Source organism: Lolium rigidum, chromosome 6, assembly GCF_022539505.1.
Source record: "Lolium rigidum isolate FL_2022 chromosome 6, APGP_CSIRO_Lrig_0.1, whole genome shotgun sequence".
In the NCBI taxonomy this organism is placed as follows: Eukaryota; Viridiplantae; Streptophyta; class Magnoliopsida; order Poales; family Poaceae; genus Lolium; species Lolium rigidum.
This window is the reverse complement of record NC_061513.1, coordinates 205,381,254-205,407,814: the sequence shown is the minus strand read 5'-3', so window position 1 is coordinate 205,407,814 and position 26,561 is coordinate 205,381,254. Positions and strand designations below refer to the sequence as shown.

Sequence of the window (26,561 nt, the reverse complement as noted above, 5' to 3'; positions counted from 1 at the left end):
GTCGACTGCTATTTTGCTGACTTCGCTGGTGTAACTTACTGTCGATCTATGTTTTCTCCTTGTAGAATCATCAAGTTTTATCTTCTCTTCCTCCTCTTCCTGAAGGCGGGGAAGTCGAAGAACGAACCGTCGTCACCGACGAAAACCAGGGCACTTCTCGCCCTGAGAGCGAAGTTGCGGGTTCCCATAAATCCGCGGCTTCCTCTGAAAGAGAAGTTGAGTCTGAGGCCTCCGAGTCTACGCATTCTCTTCCTTCTGCTGCTTCTCCGACGAACAAGCGGAAAAGGGATGAGGTTGCAGACTCTGGCACCTCCAAAGTTGATAAGTCCCCTCTCGAAGAAACTTCACCCGAAGAGGAGGAAAAACCCTTCAACCCTTACGATGATGCCCTCGTCAGCTCGTAAGTTTCTGTCGCCATTTTCTTTTGCACCCGATATTTTTGCATGTTTTGTTTCTTATACTTTTTCTTGGTGTACAGTGGCGACGAGGAGGAAAATCCTCTTGTTGACGTGACTGCTCGAACGAGCACGTCTCGTACTTTAGTTATTTCCGAGACTCGCCCTGATGCGGACGAAACCTCGCCTCCTCAACAGGATATAGGACATCCCACTCCTGTCGTGAGCCCCCGTGCTCCGTCGCCGAAAAGAGCAAGAACTGATCTGGGCAAAGAGTTGAGTCTCTTGACCAATAGCTCGGCGACTCCTTCTGTGGACGATGTAAGTGCCTCTCATTCTCTTTGTGTTGTCGAACTTTTTCAAGTTGAATTTTCTCATTCTGTGTTACTTTTCAGCCTTTGATGAAGGAATTTGTTCGTCTTGGTACCCAATTTATCGGGTACCGTGACCATGCTAATAAGTTGAAAGGTATTCTTTCTTGCTTCTTTTCATCGAGTAGATTCTCCTCTTCTATTTTGTCATAACAGTTGTCATCCTTTATTTTGCTAGAGGCCCTTTCTGAGGCTAATAAGCGCGCCGATGATCTTGCCTTCAAGCTGGAGCAAAGCGAAAAAGCTCGCGAGAAGGCTGAATTAGACGCTGCCGCTGTCGAGGGTCTTCGAAAGAGGCTCCATGACGCGGAAAATGCCTTGAGCGAGAACACAACTCGACAATCTGCTCGCGAAGAAGACATCATCGCCCGCTTGGAATCGCAAAATCGGCACTTCGTTGGTAAGTGCCCTAACCACTTTGATTCATCGTAGACGTGTGCTTTTCCATGCACCTCTTGACAACTCGAAGATTTTGTTTCAGCAGGGAGGATGCATAAAGATTTTGAACTCGAAGCGCCCGAAGATGATCGGCTTCTTGACGCTCTTTCTCTCCTTGAAATTCACGGAGACGAAGTTCGCCAGAGCATCTCTGATGCTAGGTTGGGGTTTTCGCGGCTTTTCCCCTACTTCTTCGCGAAGAAAGAGGATCCCGATACTTTTGCTGCCCTGGCCAAGTACTTTATCCCCAAATAAGATCTTGGGTTGGGCCTCCGACAAGAGGGCTTGAAGATTGGTGTTGAAGGCACCATTGCTTTGGTTGCCGAAAGCCAACAAAGCGTCGACTGGGCGAAGGTCGGTGATGCGAAGAAGATGGAGACGAAGAGGTGGCAATCCTTGACTAAGGCTGCCAAGCCTAACTCGAAGAAGATCCTCTCCTTCCTCGGATGCAAGCCAACTCCTTCCCCTAGTTCATCGAAGCCGGAGGTCAAGTAGACCGTCTTGTCTCTGATTTTGCTTTTGTTTTTTCCCTGTCGCCGTAATAGCTTTTGCGACAGTTTACCATTGGTTCACTAGGGACCCCCTTTTGTAATGCTCATGTAAATATCCGGATGAATCAATACAATGCTATTTTTGCCAAGTTATTGATGTCGAAATATTTCTCTCCAGTTGGTTTTTGACAACTATACTGTGGTGCCTCGTTCGGATGCGTTACCGGCCGCGTCCTACTCGAGAAAAACCTCCGTTGACGAATTTATTGAAGGTTCTTCAAGCGCCGATCAAATAGAAGATTTGGACGAACTTCGACAGCAACTTCAGTCAATGAAGAAACAGGCTCTCGTGATAATGGAGCAGTCTCGAAGATCCTCTGAGAAGGAAATACTTGCTCTTCAGCAGGCTCAGGAGGCCTTGGCACTGAAGGAAACCGCGAGTACTGAAGCTGCAAAAGCTACTTCGAGGGCAGATTATATGCTTTAACTGATGAACGACTCTAGCTTGGATATGGCGGGTACACTTCCTGACTTTTGACCTTTTTCAACTGTTATCATTCTTTCTTTTTCCTTACTTCCTGCTGATGCTTCCACTTGATAGGGTCTTTTTTGGATACTGCTGCCGAAGATCAGCGTGTTGAAGCTCGATCCAATGTGCTTCTCAAGCTTGCACTAGAGCATGGTTCTAACTTCTGGGCTACGCCTGAACGTACCTGACAAATCGTCAGATTTCAAGATCGCGCGGGTCAAGTCCGCGATTTTCTCGACTTCTGCACAAGGACATTAGCTTTAGTTTATAACACCATGTTTCCACGCAACCCTCCGCCAGAGACTCTCTCTGCTCTGATGGACAAATTCCGGGATGCTCCTCGAATCCACGAATTTGTGCGGGCCCAACTGACTGCTGGAGCAAGATTTGCCATGATTATGTTGCAGGTCTGCTACCCGAAGTTAGACATGACCAAAATTGTCGCCAAGTGTCAAGCCAAACTGACTAAGAGGAGGAGGAACATCGATAAGATCAACGATGTTGTGACCCCTGTAGCTGAAGAGATGATGGATGAATTACTTCGGCTAGATGTCGAATTCTTCGTAAGAGGTAGCTATGCTGAACATAGGACTGGTGCTGCAAGCAATGAGAGGGTAAACATAGATGACATACTGGGTGATAACTGAAAGTTTATTTTCCCTTGTCGAATTTTTCTTGATAGTGAGCATATGTTTATTGTAAACATAATCTATATTGTAAAACCACTGATACGTTTTTTGCTTCATGAAGCCGCCGAGCTTTTTACTGGCCGGTGTTTATATCTTTATTGGTTTGCGAACTATTTTTGCGCCAAGGCGAATAACTGTATTTTGCGTAAGTTTATATATATATTGTTACTGCGGTTTGTGAGCCCTCGAGCCTGTCGACGAAAAAGATGTACATCACCGATATCTTTATTATATTCCAGCACCGCGAGCCCGCCTCATTAAAAACCTTTCAGCCCTACTCGGTGCCCTAAAAGGAAAAGAGTGCGTCTGAAAACTCGTCGGCGTTTCAGTACATTGTATGTTTACAGAGGACTATATTTCGACTTCAGGCGTAAAAACGCCTAAGTTGCGCCACGTTCCAAGGATTTGGCTCGGCGACTCCTGTCTTCTTGTCCTTTATTATGTATGCTCCTCCTTCAATTACTTCTGTGACGATGTATGGGCCAACCCATGGCGACTCGAGTTTATCATGGCTATTTTGCGTAAGCCGAAGAACTAAGTCGCCTACCTGGAAGGATCTTGGTCGCAAACGTCGACTGTGGTAGTTTTTCAGATCTTGCTGGTACTTGGTGACTCGTGACAGTACTTCGTCTCGAGCTTCGTCAAGCGCATCGACATCGTCCTCCAATGCCTTTCTTGAAGTTTCTTCGTCATAATCCGCCACTCTCGGAGAATTGTGTTCTATTTCTATCGGCAGCACTGCCTCAGCTCCATGGGCCAGAAAAAACGGAGTTTCCTGTGTCGCTGTATTTGGTGTTGTTCGAATACTCCATAACACACTGGGCAACTCCTCTGGCCATGTGTGTCGAGCTTTCTCCAATGGTGTTAACAGACGTTTCTTGATGCCGTTACAGATGATGTCGTTCGCTTTCTCGACTTGACCATTGGTCTGCGGGTGCGCAACTGATGCAAAGTGTAGTTTGATGCCTACCTCTGCGCAATAAGCTTTGAATTTCTTGGATGTGAAGTTGCTACCGTTGTCCGTGACGATACTATGAGGGACTCCAAATCGAAAAACGATACTCTTCACAAACTTGATTGCGGATGCTGCATCTGGTGAATTTATCGGCTTCGCTTCTATCCACGTTGTAAACTTGTCGACAGCTACAAGCATATACTTGTATCCTCCTGGCCAAGCCTTGCGCAATTTTCCCACCATATCAAGACCCCACTGAGCAAAGGGCCATGACAACGGTATTGGCGTCAGCTCTGCTGCCGGAGAAGGAGGCTTTGCGGCAAATCTTTGGCACACGTCACAAGTACGTACTATGTCCTTTGCATCCTCGATTGTTGTTAGCCAGTAGAATCCTGCTCTGAAAACCTTGGCTGCTATAGCTCGACTGCTTGCGTGATGTCCGCACACCTCTTCGTGTACATCCTTCAAAATTAGTCTTCCTTCCTCAGGTGTGACGCATCTTTGTAGCACTCCCGAAATACTTATTTTGTACAACTCTTCTTTGACCACAGTAAAGGCTTTAGAACGCCTGATGACTCGCCTTGCTTCAACTGGATCGTAGGGTAGTTCTTTCCTCAAGATGTATGCTATGTACGCTTGCATCCAGGGAATCTGTACCACCATTACCACATGTGCTTCTTCCTCACCTTCCGATGGTGCTACTGGAGCCCCCGAGGCTTTCTCATCCTTCTCCTTCTTCTGCTGTTTCTTCGCCTTGGTTGATCTTTCAGTTATTTCTTCCCAAAACACGCCAGGTGGTATTGCAAGACATTGTGACCCGATGTTTGCGAGAACATCGGCTTCATCGTTGATGAGCCTGCTAATATGATTAACTTCACATCCGTCGAACAGCTTCTCAAGCTTGTTATATATTTCCTTGTATGCTATCATGCTATCATTGACTGCATCGCATTGATTCATCACCTGTTGAGCCACCAGCTGTGAGTCGCCAAAAAAATTTAATCGCGTTGCACCACAAGCTTTTGCCATCTTCATCCCGTGTATAAGTGTTTCGTACTCTGCTTCGTTGTTAGATGCGTTTGGAAACGTTATCCGTAGTACGTATTTCAGCTTGTCACCCTGAGGTGATACTAGTATCACGCCTGCTCCAGCTCCTTCTAGTCTCTTGGACCCGTCGAAGTTCATAGTCCAAGTTCTCGATAAATCCGGAGGTCCCGTGTTTTGTAGCTCCATGCACTCTGCTATGAAGTCTGGTAAGATTTGTGATTTTATTGCTTTTCTTTTCTCGTATGTGATGTCCTGAGGGGAAAGTTCTATTCCCCAAAGGGAGACACGACCTGTAGCTTCTGGATTGTTTAGTATGTTGGATAAAGGCGCCTCATTGACCACTATTATCGGGTGCGCCGAAAAATAGTGTCGTAGTTTTCTTGCTGTTGTAAACACTCCATATGCTAGCTTCTGGTACTGCGGGTACCTCTGTTTTGAGGGTGATAAAACTTCACTGACGAAGTATACCGGCCTCTGCACTCCATGAAGCTTTCCTTCTTCTTCTCTTTCGACCACGAGGACTGTGCTGACCACCTGAGGCGTGGTTGCGATATATAGAAGGAGAGGTTCCTTCTCCTTAGGCGCCACCAAGATTGGTGGTGTCGAGATTGTACGCTTAAGATCTTCGAAAGCTCTGTCTGCTTCCTCGTTCCACTGGAACTTCTCTCCTTGTTTGATCAAAGCGTAAAACGGCAACGCCTTTTCTCCTAGCCTGGCGACAAATCTGCTCAGAGCTGCGACTCGCCCAGTCAGCTGTTGTATTTCCTTCAACTTTATTGGTTTTCGCATCGTTACGATGGCTTGGATTTTCTCTGGATTGGCCTCGATTCCTCTAGCTGAAACTAGGAATCCGAGAAGTTCTCCCGCAGGAACGCCGAAGGAACACTTTGTCGGGATCAGCTTGAGGCAGAACTTGTCAAGGTTGTCGAAAGTTTCCTTCAGATCCTCGATCAATGTTGATCCCTTCTTTGTTGTTATGACGACGCCAATCTGCGTGGTGAGACACTTCTGCATCATCCGCTGATATGTTGCTCCCGCGTTTTTCAATCCAAAGGGCATTGTTCTGTAACAGAACACGCCATAAGGTGCTATAAAAGATGTTTTGACCTCGTCGTCTTCTTTTAGTCTAATCTGGTTATAACCCGAATACGCGTCCAGGAAGGAAAGACGTTCGCATCCTGCCGTGGAATCGATAATTTGATCGATCCTTGGAAGGGGAAAGTGATCCTTTGGACAATGTTTATTGAGACACGTGAAGTCGACGCACATGCGAAGGACCTTTGTGTTTTTCTTCGGGACCAATACTGGGTTAGCTACCCACGTGGCCTCTGTATGTAACTCTTTGATTAATCCAGCCTCTCTGAGTCGATCTATTTCTGACAGCATAGCTTTGCGGTTTGATTCCGAAAAACGCCGCAAAGGTTGTTTAATTGGTCTCGCCATTAGATCCAAGTTAAGGTGGTGCTCGGCAAGTTCCCTGGGTACTCCTAGCATGTCAGCTGGACACCATGCGAAGATTTCCCAGCGCTCACGGAGGAACTCGACGAGCGCGCTTTCCTATGCGAGGTCCATGTTTGCTGCAATGGACGTTGTTTTCTTAGGATCTGTCGGGTGAATCTTTACCTCCTTAGAATTTTTAGTAGTGTCAAATGTTGGCTCCTTGAGCGGCCTCCCGACATCTAGCAGCACATCATAGTCAGTTGTTAACCTTGACGCCATATACTCTGCTTGCATCCCGAAATTTTCTGACAGTCGATGAAAATCCTTGTCGCACTTATCAGCTAGCGCAAAACTGTCTTTTACTGTAATCGGTCCCTTGGGTCCAGGGAGCCTCCATAACAAGTATGTGTAGTGTGGTACCGCCATAAACCTGGCATAAGCTGGTCGTCCCAACAAAGCGTGATACTGCGACGGGAAATACACAACTTCGAACTCTAGCCTTTCTATTCTGTAATTCTCACGGGTTCCAAACTGAATATCGAGATTGATCTTCCCCAACGGATAACTCGGCTTGTCTAGTGTAATACCATGGAAACGTGGGTCAGTTGGTTTTAGATTTGCCATGGATATGTTCATTTTCCTCAATGTATCTGCGTACATAAGGTTTAAACTGCTGCCTCCATCTATGAATACTCGTGAAACGTCGAATCCTGCGATCACCGCTGGTAAAATCAGTGCTGATTTCCCTGGTCGAGGAACTTGCTGCGGGTGGTCCGCTATGGTGAAGCCAATGTCCTGTCCCGACCAATTCAGGTATTCAATTGTTGGTGGAGGCATCTTCTCCGCCATGAACACCTGTCGCGAAATTACTTTCTGAGCTCTGTTAGACGGCCTGGCTTTCTGAATCATCGAGACCGCGCCATTGGTGTCGATATAAGGAGGTGGATTTGGAGCTGCCGCTATTTGCAGATGTTGTCGATTTGCGTCCATAATCGCGGGAGAGGGTGGAAGGTGGATCTCACTCCTTGGCCCTTGAGGGCATCGCTGTGCTGCCTGCGCGTTAGCGTGCCCTGCATATCTGTTCAACGCCAGGAAAGTTCGACAATCCTTCTGTAGATGTCCCGATTGCCTCTTCCCATTATTGTCGAGATAAAAATGCATTTGACATGGCCCGTTCATCATATCCTCGGGAGATATATATGGTCTCTGTAACCTTGGTCCATTATTTTCTCTACTGATACGGGAGTCGTCCTTGTTATCGCCACGCTGCTCGTCACTCCTTTGATAATCATCTCGATTGTTTCCTCCATTGTTTCCTCGAAATCCAGCCGATATTTGGCCAGGAGCATCATGATTTGAACACTGTCGAGGAAATCGTCGCCTATTTTGAAAGTTTCGGCTGCGGTCCTCCTCAGGCGACCTATTCCTTTTATTGTGAACAACATCTTCTCCATCTGCCCACCGATTCGCTATCTCCATTAATGTTGATATTGTCTTTGGGTTGGTTCTTCCCAAATCCTCGACAAAGTCTCTCCTTCGAATACCAGCTACAAACGCATCTATTGCTCTCTCGTCAGATATGTTCTCTGCCGAGTTTTTGATGATGTTCCACCTCTGGATATACTTCCTCATTGATTCGTCGTATTTCTGTCTGCAAGCCCTCAACTCTTCCAATGATGCGGGTTTTTTGCACGTGGATCGGAAGTTCTTCACGAATATATCCTCGAAGCTGTCCCAGATGTCGATAGATCCCGGAGGCAACTTCTTTATCCATGATTGTGCGGCTCCACTCACGTGTACTTGGATGCTCTGCATGGCTGTTGCTCTGGTTCCACCTATCAGCTTTACCGTCTCGAGATAATCAACTAGCCAGTCCTCAGGATCTTGTAAACCATCGAATTTTTTGAAATTATCGGGCAGCTTAAACCCTGACGGAACCCGAGTTTTTCGGACTCGTCTCGTAAAGCACGGGAGCCCACACATATCGTCTTCATCAACTTCTGGTGAATGCCGACGTTCCCTTCTATCCTGTCGCGCTCTATCCACCCTTGCTTGAGTCGTTGTATCTCTTGCCCCACTTGTTCTTGCGGGATCCTGCACTGCTGCAGTGGGTCATGGACTATTTTGCCTTGCAGATCCTTCGGGAGGCGTATTTGCGAATGCTGTTCCCATGGCTCCAACTCCTGCCATGGCCATGTTATACAACGCCTCTCTTGGGTCTCCGGGAGGTGGCCTGGATGCGAGGATGAAAGCTTGCGTCGCCATGTATCCAGCTTCTGGTGTTCTGGGAATAATATTCTCTCTCGTGTCGATTGACATAAAGGACATATCGAGGTTTTGAACTAGATTCTCCCTGTCAGCCTCAGGTATATTTTGCAGCCGAGACCTTGCTCTATTTCGAGCTGCTCTGTGACTATCTCCCGAAGTACCTGATTGTCTGCTCAACTCCGCCCTTCGCCTGCTTGACGCAGAAGCCGCAGCTTGCCTCATATCCAGCTCAATTTTCTGTTTTTCGAGCTCCCGCCTGGTACGGGAAAGTCTATATTGGTATGCTTGTAACTCTTCGGGTGTCGCCGTTACGGTCATTGGCTCTGTGCCATCAATAGCTCTTGCGACTCTATCCCACACTGCCTGCGGAAATTGCACCATCTCGCGTGTTCCAGGTCCAATATATTTGGTTCCCAAACCTCGCGTAAGATCCGCGGGATCGACCTACGGATTTCCCGCGTTATCGAAGTTCTCTGATGTCTCCTCCTCTGGGCGACTAGTATCTCCAATTGCATAAATTTGATGGTATTTTGAACTTTGATTTTTGTCGGGATTGGTGACACCGTCATATAGATCGGTGAAGACCTCTCCAATAATAATAGATCTGTCGATGAAGTTGAAGCTGTCGATGTTGTCCGAGTCGCTGCTTATATCGGAGTCCGCAGACGACTCGAAGGACATGTCGCAAAAGATCTTGGCGAGCTTTTCGCTTGTCGTAGTGTTGATGAAGCGTGGCGGCGAAATCTCCTCGTCGCCTGTCTTGATCGATTACGTTAAGTCCGAAAAATCGGAATCGACCGCCGACAATCCCGACGAAGTCGGAACTTCGAGACGGTATGATCCTTCTTTCTCGACGCGGAAGTGGAACTTTCCAAACATCATCTCCATAGGCTCCTCCAGATACGCATATGCATCCAAACGGGAGGGCGGGTGAGGAACAAAATCGACTAGATCAGTTTCGATCTGTTTACCTCTATCCATCGCGTTGCTTGCTACCGAAGAAGTCGACGATCTTGAACGTGCCACCGAGATCAGCTCCTTGTCGCCTCTAATCCCCACAGACGACGGCAATTGACAAAGGATTAACTAGTCAATGCCTACAAGTTGTAGACTAGAGTTTTGTTGGAAGTAGAGGGCAAGTAGATCTCGAAGGTTTCAGCGGGAAAGGTACTCGACTGCTTATGAAAACTAGGGTTGTGTTGACAATGAATCGATCCTCTCTTCGTCATTCGACTCCCCCTTATATAGGAGGCGGAGCCGAGGGCTTCGTGATAAACAAGTTACAGAGTTCGGGAGACAATATGAGTCCGTCCCGTAATTACAAGTCGATATTCCTAATACAATTTTATCTTTCCAAACTCTCTCCTAACTGGGCTTCCGGGCTTCATAAACTTCGGATCGTGGGCCTTCAGTAAAACTCCGGGTACCTTCTTCGGCAGGCTCATTGGGGATGCCTATGTCACCAAGCTCATTTACTTTTTCTGTCAACTCAGTTCGGCACGAGGCAAACGCGCAGATCCATGCAATTCGCTGCTGCTGCCGAATAAACCAACTCTAAGATGCTGAGTTTTGCTAAAGTCTCGAATAAACTCGAGGACAACGCAACGCTCAAGATCAAGGAAGGTGAAATAGTCAGTGTACTAGTAGATGAGCTCAAGCACATCCTGCAGTCACTTACTAAGACCAAGTAATTACAGCCAATGGGCACTAATTACATTAATACAAAACTGTGTGCTCAGGAACTCAAAATCTTAGCATTAACAAGCTTTGATTTTGTACAACCAGTAAAACTGATGCTACGCATACTTGAGATGCTGGGTGCAGGAAGCTAACTAACGATTGGATCTGACAATCCAAGGAAAAATTTACATCTCATGGCTGTGTCCCAGCATGACGCTGGATTTTTCAGATTCAAATATGTAATGTTGTTCTCCCGCACTGTAAACCATGGTATAATGTGAAGAGACCTATACACCTGAGGATTCATGACACCACCAAACCGTAGCTACAAGGAAGAGCAGAAAAAAAAACCTCGCATCAAACTTAAGATGCAGCTTGGGCTGCACCGAGTTTCTTAGACGCTTTCTCTACTTTCTTTTTTGGATCTTTCTTTTCAGAATTTTCCTCATCTTGCTTTTTCATCACTGGTTTGAACTGTTCCAAAAACAAAGGATAAAGTCACTAGAGCACTGGTCTGAAGCGCATTCAACAGCCACAAATGGTGATACAAGTGCTAGGCAGTCCAAATATAGACATGTGAAAGGTAAATGAGATATGACCATTGCTGTACAAAGAAGAAAGGAGAGGAAAACGGCCTAGAATCTAAGGCAAGTGAAGCACAGTTATGCAGAATTCAAGAAACACAATTAGCTACACAAGGCTACAACCTTAATTACTATATAGAAGTATATTTGGTTTTACAATGACACTAGTAACAAGCTATGTTTTTGTTCGAAATTGCATAATGCTGCACACGGGACTCATGTGTTGATTAAACCAAGAGAGTTAATCAGGTAGCAATTCCAGCACTCTTAAGTTATTCTTTGAAATGTTAGTTATAGGTAACAACAATGATAAAATAATTTAGCAAAAGAGAAAGGAGGAGAATTTTCGGACATTCGGAGTGAACAAACCTGATATACAGAATAAATAACATTTCTCCGGATTTGAGCCATCATATCCAAGAAAAGATTATATCCTTCAAGTTTATATTCAATAAGGGGGTCTCGTTGAGCATAGCCCCTCAATCCAACAGCTTGTTGCACAAACTTTAAAGCTTGCAAGTGTTCTTTCCAAAGCTTATCAATATTGCTTAGAATTAGGAATCGCTCGGCTTCCTTCATCAAGCCTGGAGCTTGCTTCTCCACGATTTCCTGCCAAAGTTGCTGAGTTAGGATACAAATAAGTAACAAATTACAATTATACTTTTGCCAAAGTTGCTGAGATAATTAGGTTTGGGATACACTAAGGCCACTGTTTTCTCATGTGTCATTTTGAAGAAAGCAACTCAGATCTTTGAATTGAAATCTGAAGTGAGGAAAGCTGCTGCTTAATTTCTCTGTTGAGATTTGGTTGACACCTTTTATAGTAAGATATAGTGACCAGAACTGGTAGAATGATATAAATACCATAAAGTATAGTGAAGCTTTACTCTTCTTCTACCTATCATGCAAGAAACTATACTCATGGAACCAGAAAGAGGAACTAACAGATTTTTGGAAGTATGCTTCACGCCCTCGGGTACGAAGGTACTCCTGTAAATCCTCATAGCTTGAGCATTTACTCTCCAACACTTCTGGTGTCAAGTCATTTAGTAGGTAACAATACCTAGAGAAAAAATAGAAACATTACAAACGAATCACTCAATAGACCTCTGGAATATACATGGTATCGGAAAACTCACTGTTGAACTTTAGCTATCAGCTTGCCAAGGTCCCAACTTTCCCTTGGGGTATCAGGACCTATGTTTGCCTGCAAATAGGACAAAAAACTTGCATCAGCTCACGATAACATAATGGCTGCAAACTTTCAAATGAAGTTGTAAACTTTGACACAAATGTTTAGGAGAAATTACAAAAATAAATCTGTTATGAACATAGTGGTGTCTGGTAACTAACCTCTAGTATGTCGTCCATCGTTAACTCAGCATATTCCACAATAAGTGATTCCAGACTACCAGATGCAAGAGCACGTCTTCTTTCTGCGTATACCCGATCTCTCTGGCTATTTAATACCTCGTCATACTCAAATAACTGCTTCCTGATATCAAAAAAGTAGTTCTCAACTTTCCGTTGAGCTTCATCTAGGGCCCTTGTTAGCATCTTTGATTCAATAGGAAGATCTTCAACTCTGAAGGCTTGCATCAGACCCTACATGAAATGGTTGGCAATGTTTTCAGAAAACTAAATGTACACCATGTTTTACTCTCATGGAGTGTCGAAACTATAGTCTGAAATAATCCATATGTGCTGAATGGTGCAGTAATTCTTATTTCTGAGTGTACCTGATACACTCTTACAATCTTGCAGTATAAATATTTCATATTTTGGACGCAGGTTTGAAAGAATGTTCTTTTTTCTACACAAAAAGAGCCCCTTTGCTCCTAATTCACTAGTTTGTAGAAAGGTACTGGACTTTTGGATTTTTAAAAAGTTTCAGGAGATGACTAAAGTAGAGCGTGATTGGTCTTGTAAGTTCCAGTTTTACTACTGCACTACATAAAGCTTGTGACTGATAGTGAAACAAATAATTTTATTACTCTTGGAGCCTTCGAGGTACTAGCTAAACAGGTTTGGATTGGAAGCGGATGTGCATAGCAAAAGAGTTACATGAGGTTCTGTTTGTTGGCTAAGAAGGGCATCCAGTTTATTCCAAGCAGAAACAACTGTTTGAACTCCATATGCACCACTAACTTCAATAACATTCTGATGTTTTATTCTGAACAATTTATGAGACCTAGTAGTTACGAAAGAGAGGTAGGTGCACTAGTTACAATTTACAAAGCCATGCGGTGCTTTAGTCACCCAATCACTGACATCAAGATGATCCAAGTGGGAGGACCGGAAAAGGAGGATTAACTAGCTTGGAATTATACAAAGAATGGCCTTCTTTCAGTGAAATCAGCCTACCATTTAAAGATAAACATGAGAAACAAGGTGTGCATAAAGGGGTCAGTTCCAGTTTGTGCAGCATATATAAGGATTGGTTGGCACTCTGGGATGTGAACATTGCTAGTAAAACTAAGGTGCATCTGTGGAGGCTGATGAATAATGACCTGGCTCTAGGTTCAGAACTGCAAAGGAGAAATATTAAGGATGGCGTCCGGTTTGTTGCCTTTGGTCGAGGAGAAGATGCTACTCGCCGGTTCTGGTTGTGCCCGCATACATCCTGGACACGGAAACTGGTGAACGATAAAACAGGAACCAGTTTCACGTCTCCTCCTATGACTGTGTGAATGGCTCGTGACCTGAATTATTGGCTGCTGGAATGGTTTGGGGAGCAGAACAAACATGGCCTGCAAGTAATCTTCATGGCCCTCTTATCAGTTGTGGTAGGCCAGGAACAACGCTAGGGAATCCCTTCAAATCGATATATCAGGCGCTTGCTCTGGTGGAAGAATGGTGCAACCTTCAGGATGAGAGATGTCCGGCTGACTGAAGGCGAATGCTGATGGTGCCTTTCAGTTAGGGAGTGCCAATGGAGGCAGTGGTGTTCTGATACGAGATCACCATGGCCAACTCCGTGCAGGAATGTGCCATTTTTTCACCTCTGTTGCCTACCCAGAGTGCACAGAGATCTTAGCTTCCAGGCGTCGGTCAATGTGGCGAAGGAGATCGGTGTTAGGAGGCTCAGGTTGGAAACAGACAACACCTGTCTATTCATGGTCCGCTGGTGGATGAAATAAAGGATATATGCTGTGAAGCTTTGAATGAAGTGGCACCTAAGTTAGAAAGGCATGGCTGCGAGAATAAAGTAGTACTACTTGGTTTAGTATTCCTCCTCGCTGTATTGTGAGTTGTCTGAACTAGGATTGTAAACGAACGAACAATGAATGAATGAATGATTTCTCTCAAAAGAAATATGATGTGCTTTAGTTAGCAATGTATGGACTCTGATCTGTCGGGTCCCACCTTCATGGATGAAGAATATACAGATTATCAAATAGTAGAAACTTCAAGTTGGCCGATAGTTTATTCATCAGAAGCTTTAGGTGAAGTCAAGTAAATTGTGCAATACAACCGAATCGACAGGAAATAGTTTTGATGCAATACAATCGAATCAACTGTACTTTGTGCAACCTTTGATATTGCTTTCATACTTCCTAAAGAATACAATAAAGGAAGAAATAACGCATACCTGTATGCGGTCACCTCCAAATATGCGGAAAATATTATCCTCAAGACTAAGAAAGAAGCGAGAGCTCCCAGGATCCCCTTGCCTGCCACTTCGACCACGAAGCTACACCAGATAAAAGCAAACCAATCAAATGGAATGATGGTATGATACCCAACCAAGTTTGAAGTAATCATACCCCTATGGAAAAGTTAGTGTTTTGGAGTACAACATATATATATCGTATCATAGAGAAGTAGTATTTTCATTCTCGAAAAATAAGGTAGTGTTTGTTCTTCAGTAAGTTAACCCCATGGTGATCCCCAGTGATTTATTTCTGTTCGATTAGCTGAATCTAAGGGCTCATACTACAGTCAAGCCCGTGATCCCATGTTGACAATATATCCTTCATTTGATGGCCTATCTTGCCTTAATTAGCTCACTATTATAATTGTTACTCCCTTCCTATACTCGAAGTCATGTATGGATTTATATATGCAACTGAGAAAATAGCTGGCCTCCCACTTGCCCAACTAACTGCCAATAGTTTGTATACTATTTATTCTGAAATAAATAGCCCCAAGCCCCTAACAAGGACGATTTCATGCTTTTTAGATGAACTGCTGCGATATATTAATTCAACACAGAATCCAATACAATTGGTTCCTAATACAGCTTGGTGCAACACCAAACCAAGTTTTTTTTTTGCGGGGGAACACCAAACCAAGTTTTGCACAGCTTATTCCCGCAGCATTCTTTAGCTAAACCATGCACCGTTTCATTGGCTGATCGTCGTGCCAATCGAATAGAAGAAATCGCCAAAAATCGAAAGGGACTTTATTTCTCAACTACCCCGTAGATAGTTTGATCCTGCTCATCCCTTGTTAGCTTGGCAGCAACTCCCGCACTGTTTGTCTCCAGTACCACTTTCTGAACCTGGGTTTCCTTCATGAGGAATGAGACCCCTTCGACATGCCAGCAACTCCCGCTCACAAAGCCTCCATGATGGTTTCTGATGACCATACAATCCCCTCCAACTCCTTCGCGGGTGTGAAACTCCCCATCTGCATTCACCTTCCTCCATCTAGGACCAGGAGGGAGCCAGCGCTCTTTAGGTTTTGCAGTGGCAGCATTCGGTGGAGTCTGAACATTCCGCCATTCATCCACAGCAGCCACAGTTCTCATAGCACCTGTCTTCGGATCAACTAGCATCTTTGTCTCTCTCACATCATTTCTTGCTTGCCATAGATTGTAGATCATTGTCAAGCCCATGACATCTGAAACTCAGTGGACTTACCTACATGCTGATACTGGAGTTAGAGTTGTATATACTTTCCATGTATTGTTCGGTATTTTTTCCCCGTTGTTTAAGGGTTTGCTTGTGTATCTCACTTGATCCTTTTGCCATTAAAACCAGATTGTTCTTCTTTTTCACCTTGAACAGTTGAGCTAGTTTCTCCAGCAGTTGCCTGGTACCTTGATTCTCCATCATTACTGAAGATTAGTTTATTGCAGTGGTCCCTCGGCTCACACAGAAAGCCACATCACTTCTCTGAGCTCCTTTACTCTCTTTCCTCTTCTCCCTGATCCAGGCTTCGTCTCCTCTCCGCTCCAGGGCAACAAACCACCACCAACGCACCCTTCTCCCTTTATTTCCAATCCAAACAGCAGCAGCTCAGCAGACAGTCTTTTCCTCCTCCACAAATAAGCCTCCCGTGCTTCTTCTCCTGGCTGCACACGCACCAAGCACCAAACGCCAAACAGCTATCATCTTCTTCTCCCCTGTTTCCAAGCCACTGCACCTCCGTTGCTTCTTCTCCCATGTTTCTTCCCGAAGCTACGAGCAGCACTTTCAGCAGCTGTCTCCCTTCACCTAGACAGCCAAGCCGAATCGATCTGCAGGTCATAGTAACGTGCTGCCAGCCCCCATCTCTGAACCTCCGCACGCGCACTCACAACAGCACCTCCGCCTGGCCAGCACTCCGCCCAGGACTGCCTCCACCTAGACCTACTTCACCTAGCTGCACAGATGGACCTGGACACCCGGAGCTCCACTGCAATCCCGCTGATTCACCGCCGGCAGCCGCCATCACCCATCGCCGTGTGCTCTGATACCATGAGGTATTTGGGGGAGATTTTTTGTATTTTTCTCACTCACTTGCTAGCTACAGCCTACAGGTACAAGTACATATACACTAGGGCACACCTTTAGCCAAATATATATACGCACACACTCAACCCAACAGAAGTACATCCAGGATCTTCTTGCTGATGCTACTCTTACTGATGAGCATAATGTTGCTCAATTTCCATCCTCTGAGCTTCTGATGGTGAGCCTCTGTCTGATCCGACTCGCTATTGCCATCTTGTTGGAAGTCTTGTCTATCTAGTTATCGCTCGTCGGGACATCTCATGTGCAGTTCATATTCTGAGTCACTTTGTATTTGCTCCTACTCAGGTTCCCAATGGTCACCTTCTTCGGGTTCTACGATATCTTCATGGGACTGTCTCTTGCCGTGTTTTCATTCAACGAAGTTTGTTATGGCTTCAGGCATATTCGGATGCTACTTGGGCTAGAGACCATTCAGATCGTCAGACGCTTTGTGCTTACTGTGTACTTCTTGGTGATTCTCTCATTGCCTGGAAGATGAAGAAACAGAGTGGCAGAGGCTGAGTAGCGAGCTACGGCTCTTTTGACAACAGAGGTGACTTGCTTATGGTGGTTGCTTGAGTATTTTGGTGTTTCGGTCACTACACCAACTCCTCTTCTTTCAGACAGTATAGGTGCTATTAGTATTGTGCATGACCCTGTAAAGCATGAGCTTACCAAGCGCACTGGTGTTCATGCTTCCTTTGCGCGCTCTCGCGTGCAGGATCAGGTGGTTGCTCTATAGTATGTGCCTTCCAAGTTACAACTTGTGCATTTCTTCACAAGGCCCAGACTAGCACAACACAGCTTCTAGCTCTCTTTGTTGATTCACCATGAGATTTAGGGTTGGGGGAGGGTGTTAGAGTCGTATATGCTTTCCATATATTAGCCGTGCATTATCCTGATTGTCTAAGGGTTTTTTTTTTGCAGATTTACAACACCTATATGTGTGTACATATATGCCTATGGCCTCACTGAAATACAAGTTGCATGTTTCGTCACAAAAATGGCAATATTGCCCCATATCTTTTTCATCATTGTTGCAACAATTTTGGAGTACGCGAAATTTATTGCTAAAGTAGAAATGATGTTCCATACAAGTGCGTGCAGCCGTACATTAAAAAATTGGAAGTGTGCAAGCAGCCAGAGGACTGACAAAATAGGTAGGTGCAAGCCAGCATATGAGTAATAAGCTCTTTTTCATTGACTTTTTAAAGGAAAAATAGGAGTAAATGACTAAAACTACCTTCAAAGTGTAAAAGGGCAAGAACTTCGAGCAAAAGTTGGAGAGGCTATTAAGACATATTCTGGAACTGAGAACGTATGTTACCTGATTGTCAATTCTGCGCGACTCATGTCGTTCAGTGCCTACTACATGAAGCCCACCTGTTGCGATGACCTGAATAAGTAACAACGATACCATGAGCAATTTATCATATGGTCTTCAATAGCATAGATCAACCAATAAATATCGTTTGGGTGCAAACCTTCTTCTTTTCCTCCTCTGTGTAAATCTTGAATTCATCTGCTATCTTCATGAACGCGTTTCTCAGAGTTGCAATTACTTCATCACGTGTTGGTCCCTGCCATGGTAAAAAAAAAAAAAAAAAAAAAGCATTGTTAGATCTCATGTAAAACGAAATATCCGGAGACAAAAATACATACTAGTCATACAGATGATAATTATTAGTTCAAACATGGCTTCCAAAAACTGTTTCCGATGGCAATCTACAATTTGACAGGCTCAAACAATGCAAATGTGTGGCCCCAACATAAGCAGCTTGGTAAAATAATTACTGTATAAATTTCTGAAATTCTCCAGCACTCGAATTGAATTACCAATATTTCTTCACAATATGCATACAAGTTCCACAAGTAGCTTGAAACAGGAAGTAATTACAAGGGTCCTGAAACTAATTTCAATGTGGATTTCCTCTAGGCTGCTCATAAGACTATCTGGGCAGTTCCAAGTGGTAACTGGTCAGTATACAAACTCTAGATTAGGAACAAAAACTAAGAAAAAACAGACAAATATGAGAACTAGCTTTCAGTTAGCTCTTCAGAAAAAATTGACTTGTCGCCAATCATGAAATATTGACAAGGGCAGAGTTTAAATCAACCACGGGAGTAGTTGAAGTAATCAAGTCATTTTGATGATAATAAATTGGTTGATTATCTTAATCTGATTCCCCGGCGAGGATTCAAGTAAACATGTGACAAACAACTCTACTGCAACTTAGGAATCAAACTGCTTTTTTTGGCAAATTAGGAATCAAACTGCTTTGTTACAAAGGTACTAATAAGTTAACCACAAGACACTCGAGGACAGAATTATAAAAATACATCATAATATTCTTCTGGATAAATTTGCGTGCTGACCAGTTGCCACTTGGAACCGCCCAGATACTCTTATGAACTGTTTCAGTATACATCAACTAATTAACAATATAATGTCAGATGTCCAAGCCATATGTACAGATGGTAGACCATTTTCTACTTATTTCTTGATTATCATCAAAATATACTATGCATCAAAAAAAAATTGGAGATGGACACTCGAGAATAAACCCAAATATTTCTTAAACATTTCAAGACTTCGTGATAACTTCAAAAGGCCTACCTTCTCACATGAGTAGGAGAGACGCTCCTCAGCTTCCAGCTCAGGTAATGATTTTTCTCCCCATTCTTTGACAGCCACTTCGACTGCATCTTTGACAAATGATAGTGTATCTTTTGAAAGTTCACATGGGAACAAGCTTTCATTTGTCTGAAAGAGGGGATAAGTGCAGTGAGCCATTGGGACCTCAACTTCATCACAAATTAAATCATAACCAACAATCTGAAGAATAATTCACAGAATCTTGAAGAGCACTAGTCAGCAGATGCTAATCCATATAGCTACTGGACATATATAGTTCATTATCTACCTTCCATGTCTTTCTTGGTGGAAGCTGCTTTTTGGATACAATGACACCATCAATTGGATCAACAATTCTGCAACATTATTTCAGAAGCAAAAGAAAAATATAAGCAATGTTGGACATATGTAGAGGAAAATAACTAGATGCAGCGTCTATGATGCTATTTGGGAAAATTTTCTAGCAAGGATTTTTTTTGCCAAGAAAGAGAATTTTTATTAAATAAAGATTCTAGCAAGGATTTCAAATACCTTGGCATAAGCATCTCACGCAACTTCAGCCTGGCCATGAATTCGGCATTGCCTCCAAGGATAATATCAGTGCCACGTCCTGCCATATTGGTGGCAATTGTCACTGCACCAAGGCGTCCACTCTGAGCTACAATCTCTGCCTCCCTCTCCACATTCTCTGGTTTAGCATTCAGGACCTTCAATAGAGAGTTCAAATAAGCTTGAGAAGACTTTTCCAGATCTTAGGGAATTTAACAGGCATAAACTGGAGGGTGGGATGACAGAAACTAGAGAGCATTTAAACTATCAAACTCCATTTAACTGAAAGTTCTAATAAACTAAATTTTCAAAACAAAAAAAAGAAATAGTTATCTATACGGAGTGCGAGAAGGCAGAAACACTATTTTGTAGTATTTTGCAGATTCCATTACCATAACAGTAATGATGTGGAGGTATTGTTAGCCTGAATGTAATCTTGTCATGGTGCGACCTGCCCACATAGGTTGTGTGCAGGCTGTAAGTGAATAGCACACATAGGTCGTGTGCTTGTTGTGTGTGAACAGGGCACTTGAGTTGTGTCCTGTGTGAGTGAACACTGCACATAGGTTGTGTACTAAGGTTGGCTAGTAGAAGGAGCTAGCTTAGTCATGAAGTATCTAGGGTATGTAGGGAGAACTCTAGAATAGGAATGTTATAGAGTAAGATATTTAGGAGTAGTATGAAATATCTAGAGTTTTGTAGTCTGAATATCTATTTGGCAATTGGTTAAATGGGGTAGCTAAGAAGGATAAAGGCCACATTAGAGTGGGTGTGTGCGCTTTATTTTGGGCTATCTGGAAGGTTCGAAATGATTCTATCTTTAAAAAAAAAGAGTTTTCCATCATTTTTGCAGGTTGTTCCTTTGGTTACCCATTGGATCCATATGTGGATCCTTTATTCAGCAGGAGGATGTGCGACGAGACATGGATATTGGGTGCAACCTCTTGGCGACGGTAGCACGGGATTTCTACAGCCAGTGCGGCTGGCGTACTGACAAGCGGCTCACATGAAGATCATGTGGCGGCTTGTTCTTTTTGTCATTTTTAGATGGTTGGTTTTCGTAGAAACTTTGAGTGATCCGTGATATGTAATAAGTTTGTAACTCAGTATTTCAATAAAGTCAATAAAGGGCCGTATGCATCGATTGATGCAGAGGCTGGGGTTAACCCCGTATCGTAAAAATTCTAGAGTTTGTAGAGTATTCTAGAAGTATGGTTTAGGGTTTGGATTGTGCCACATGGCAACAATCTAAAGGGTCATGTACAAGTATAAATAGGTCCTACCGTCCTATCATAGGTTGTTGGGGCAAGCATGGGGTCCTAGCATAGGTTCCTGGGGCAAGCATGGGCTGCTAAGTCTGTAAGCATTCGTTTCCCAGAATTGTGTGGCATCCGTTGCTACAAAAGCTAATAGAGGAAGAAGGCATATGTTGCCTGAAACTATAGTGTGTTCTCCTCTGTAGTTCTAGTCCTTCATTTTCTGCTTTTACTCAAGAGAGAGAACAGAGAGAAGAGAGAGCAGAGAGGGAACACTAACATTCAATACTGTTTCTCAAGCTAACAGGCATACCTCATGAGGAATCGCTGCTTCACGTAGCTGTTCTGACAAAGTTTCACTTTGCTCAACACTAGTTGTACCAACAAGCACAGGACGGCCAACTTTATTCATTCTTGATATCTCCACAACAGCAGCACGCCATTTTCCATTTGTTGCTCTGAAAACAACATCTGAATCGTCCTGAAAAGGAGAAACATAGTTGAACATTCTCAGAAAGGGGACATGCTAAGTTGAAGTGAAAGGACAGATCTTTCACAATACTAAAATTAAACGTGTAAAATCAAATAAGATGGCAAGCACCTTCCGTATCATTGGCTTATTTGTTGGAACGACCGTAACTTTTAGTTTATATATGCTCTCGAACTCCTGTTTTTCTGTAGCTGCAGTTCCAGTCATGCCACAGAGTTTCGGGAACTGTCATGAAAAGTATCAGTTTCCTGCCAAATAAACGACTGAATATATCTCCAAATAAAAGGAAGAGAGTGATGATCCAGCACAGTGAGCCATATATTCTTCATCACATTTACGATTTACCCCTATCTACGAAAATGCTCAACATTGGCTAGTGACTGTGAAAGCTCAGTTACCATTGAAGATCATCTGATCAGTCGATGATAATTGGCTCTTACCATTTCGCACAAGTAGGTATCAATAACTTCTAAGCACTGGAACAAAAGGATTGTCACTTGCCTGGAGAAAGAAGTTCTGGTAACTTATAGATGCAAGGGTTATTGTTTCATTCTGTATTTGTACACCTTCTTTTGCCTCAATTGCTTGGTGGAGTCCATCACTCCATCTTCTGCCCTGCCAAAAATAACAATATCTGAAACATGGAAACTAATGTAAAACTCTTTATATTTATATCATCTTTTACAGTTCAGATTTTACATTTATACTAAATTTTGGCCCTATCCCTGAGATACAATAATTGTTTCAAAATAGAATGATCTGCACAACTTGTGTGGACTCAGAACACAAACCATCCGAATCATCTGATCGGATTATATGTAGGAATAAGTGATCACTTGAGGCTTGTGTCTTTTTCTCTCATTTTCCTTCAAACATTGTGTGGATGACTATCCATGACTGAGTCCTCAATCAGTGTGCGCATGCATAGGAAAATGCTAGTAGCAGAAGATTTTCTAGTAGCACAACTGCACAGGGATTCACGATGCCAAGGTTTGCTATCAAGGATACAGCAAATAGCCCAAGCTATATATAGTTGTCAAACAAATTGCTCGAGAGATCAGCTGAGTATGATTTGAGATAGCATAAATGCACTAACGAGGGGTCAGTGGAAAGAACTAATTTCGGGGATGGTATGATGAATGGAATTTTTAGATAAAAACAGAAACCCCTCTCCTAACATGTTTTCTACTCAACGCTATGTTAGGATGATCCACAGATGTTTGAAGAAGTGTATGTGAAGTGCATCAATCATATACAAATGTAACATAGTAGTTAGTCAATGACTTAATTTTGGGCTATCAGATGGTAAAATTGTCTTACAGCACTGAGAACAGTGATGCAATACTTACTGCCATAACTCGACCTGTGAACTCATCCACGATAAGCACTTCCTTGCTACGAACGATATAATTGACGTCTCTGAGGAAGAGCTCCTTGGCTTTGATAGCATTTAAAACATATGAAGCCCACTGTTCACGAGGATCATATAGATCATTTATGTCCAGTATTTCTTCAGCATCAGCGTAGCCTTGTTCTGTTAATAGAACATTTCTCTGCTTTTCATCGACCTGAAAAATAAATTTTTATAAGAAAAAAATTAGATTGTAGCAATGAACTGATAAACAACAGTACGAATACAAGAACAGGTTAAGGGCCAGGTGAAAGATATAATGTATGAGCGATATATTTTCACACTATACTGTACTATTTAGAAGAGAATAGCAATAGAATACTTCTTTAGAGAATAAATAAAAACCAATTGTGCATCTTTGCATTAAGCGAAGAAGCACAATAGTTACAACAGTTAGAGCCAAGACAGCGACTTCCCACTCATAACAAAACCCAATGGTAAGTATGTTGTAGAATATTATTACCAGTATTTTGGATAATACCATCTCAAATAAGACAACATGTGAAAGTGTATTATGAAAAATATTTTACATGGTTCAGCTAAAATGATATGTTTCATGACCTATCTAGAACAGAATATACATTCTGAGATTCAACAGGGATAAGAAATATTCATGTAAGAAAATAGGGATATGAATTAGTTGCGCTCACAGTGTAATGAATATCCTGTTCAAAAGCTTCAGCTATTTTTGCTGCTTTGTAATACCGGTCACTTGGCTTTTCAGCAAGGCCAGATATTATAAGAGGTGTTCGTGCTTCATCAATGAGGATTGAGTCAACTTCATCTATCACACAGTAATTGAAGTTCCTCAACACAAGCTCATCTACAGTCTGCAAATGAAGATTAGATTAAGTGCAGAAGCTGTGAGCTGTGTGTCCCTTCGCCTATGACTAGAACAGGAAGAAATGCAATAGTGGCCCTTAAAACATGAAAAGGCAAGCATGCACAATCAAACATTCATAAACATTGTCCACAATGGGAGAGTCGTACCATCGCAAGGTTATCTCTTAGATAATCAAATCCAAGCTCACTATTTGTGACATAAGTAATATCACACAAGTAATTTTCCCTCCTTTGCTCAGGTGTCATGTTCTCTGCCAAAATGAAGAGTATTTGTTCAATAAACATCAATAACAAATAAAGAAAATAAATACATGGTGCCAGTAAAATAGAAAACTCAAAAAAATGTGCTAGATGGGCACATGAAGCTGTTGCATAGCCAGCGGTGACAGGCTAACAAATTCAGGATAATTATCTCTAAACATCCATCTCAGCTGTCATGCTTCTTCTGGATCAGAATCAGACAAGTAAAATTATTGGGTTACTTTTGCTCTTTTCTCGTACATCCCAGTACTTCCACGAGCACCTCATTGCATTCACAACAATTCAGTTGGTAGGGAAGTATGCTTAATTTTGTTTAAGATGTTAGGGTGGGGTTGCAAAAAAAAATTTGAAGTATTAAGGTGGATACTGAACAAGCTGTGCAATTTGGAGATGGCACAAACAACAATAATGAACAATGTGAAGTGATGACCTACGTTGAATTAGGCCAACCTGCAGTCCTAGAAATCGGGGAACTTGACCAACCCACTCACAGTCACGTCTGGCGAGATAATCATTTACAGTGACAACATGGACTCCTTTCCCACTTAATGCATTTAAGTAAGCTGGCAGAATAGCCACGAGTGTCTTCCCCTCTCCAGTCTTCATTTCTGCAATCTCTCCCTTATGCAGAACCATGCCACCGATCAACTGTACATCAAAGGGGCGAAGACCAAGAACTCTCTTGGAAGCCTCCCTCACAACAGCAAATGCTTCCTGCAAAATCCGATGAGCCGTAAAGATGCTTCCACCTTGAAATATCTTATTTTCAAGAGTTGAATAGTTCATGTATTGCATACATCACAGAACAAAATTATTTTGCAATTTTCTGAATAATTCAGCAGGCTAGTAGCTACTACGGAAGAATAGTGGGTGGGTGACTCCCATCAATTGCAACTTATTTTCTGAATCCAACAACGCTAAAAAAGTCACTTGGATCTTTCCAAGTTGTACACATGTTGAAGTCATCCTCCTCCTTCTTCTTCTTCTATAAATCTAAAATGAATCAATTTGTCGCAAATCTTTCAATAATGAAGTGGCGAAGTGAGTCATGTAGTTCACGAGTTCTTCAATTTTAATACTGAGGTTCTACAATTTATACATTATATAATTTATTAATTTTTACTTTATATGAGATCAAATAACATGCATTCTCGTTGGATGGTTATTTCTATGTCCATTTGTTGCACTTCGAGATCAAGTTTATGGCATTTTATGTTCAATTTGCTTGATCCTGTTATGGCATTATCTGATAGTCCAGAACAAACGAACTGCATTTTGTTAAAAATATTATGCTGCGGTTACTCCAAAGGTGTAAAATATCAAAGTTGTTGACAAAAAAAAAATCAATTAGGTTATAACAACTTTGAAGATGAGTAACAGTTGAACTTAACTACTTAAGTTGAAAGTATTTAGGTGCTGTAATTAACAGTATACTTGAAATGCAATACTGACAATAAAATCACTAGTCAGATACATGTTTAACTCCTAAACTACCTTCTTCTCACACCTTGATAGCAATGATGTTAAACTAACTAAGTTCTTGTGCGCCTGGCAGTAAGTGAAATAAAATAGGAATCACCACAGTCACATTTTAAACTATAGTTGCGGCATGGTTTGATTCAGTAAGTAAACAGTGTCAAGCAACCTCTCAAAAAAGAAGAACAGTGTCAAACAACCCAATTCATCGGCAGGACACGATCTAATTACCAGCTCTGTATACGCTTCCACTGCCTCCAACCGGACTGAAATCTAGAGTGGAAGCATATACAAGAGCTAGTTAGTGATTCTGGATGTAGTTGTGCACGTACGGGGAGGATTGAGTCGAGGGATTCCCCGGCGCGCGCGCGCTCCTGCAGCGCGGAGGTGCGGGCGCGGAGTTCGGCGTCGGAGAGCGCTGAGACCTCTGGCTCCAGCCTGTTGACGAGCGCGACGGTGTCGCTGTACTTCCTCCTCGCCGCCTCCCCGTCGTCGCCGCCGCCGCCGCCGAACATGCCGCCGAGCAATCCCCCCAGCGCCGCGGGCGCTACCTCGCCTCCGCCCCGCCGCCGCAGCGAGCTGCAGCGCCGGCGGAAGAACTGGACATGGCCGGCGCCGCCAACGCTACTCCAGGGAGGAGACGGGTGGGGGAAGTGGAGGGCAGTGGCGCAGGTGGCGGTGGACGGAGGTGCCGTCGCCATCGCGGCGCGTGGTCGCTGCTCTTGGCTTCAGCTCCTCCGCTTCTTGTGTGGTGTAGTGCAGTGAGGCATGCACGGCCACAGGCCGCCGCGTGCTCTGAGTCTGAGTGATGGCCAGTTGTGGCTGTGGATGATGGGGCGAGGTTGGAGAAGAAGGATAACAACTCCAGCACACATATTTAGTTTTCTTTTTTTAAAATTAAAATTAGGGGGTTGGGCTCCCAAAAACCTAAATTTTCGTAAATTTTCGAATCATCAGTTTGAAAACGGGCACCCGCTCAACGAGCTCACTTTTGAGGGTGACAAAATCCCACTTTTTCATTTTATCATTTCTA

The 26,561-nt window shown here is 43.3% G+C and overlaps 1 protein-coding gene across 1 annotated transcript; it reads right to left on the bottom strand.

The window, feature by feature from the left end:
- Window positions 1–10,355: 10,355 nt before the first annotated feature.
- On the bottom strand, window positions 10,356–26,343 carry LOC124659062 (protein translocase subunit SECA1, chloroplastic-like). Its single transcript, XM_047197020.1, has 19 exons — window positions 25,861–26,343; window positions 24,487–24,766; window positions 23,939–24,042; window positions 23,599–23,778; window positions 22,887–23,105; window positions 22,039–22,152; window positions 21,649–21,762; window positions 21,361–21,528; window positions 19,774–19,949; window positions 19,532–19,598; window positions 19,225–19,371; window positions 18,092–18,187; window positions 17,935–18,003; window positions 14,480–14,581; window positions 12,241–12,492; window positions 12,027–12,094; window positions 11,833–11,950; window positions 11,257–11,496; window positions 10,356–10,777 (listed from the first exon to the last, which is right to left on the bottom strand). Exons 1-19 carry the CDS (start codon window positions 26,227–26,229, stop codon window positions 10,667–10,669), a joined length of 2,994 nt encoding a protein of 997 aa, XP_047052976.1. The 5' UTR covers window positions 26,230–26,343; the 3' UTR covers window positions 10,356–10,666.
- Window positions 26,344–26,561: the final 218 nt, after the last annotated feature.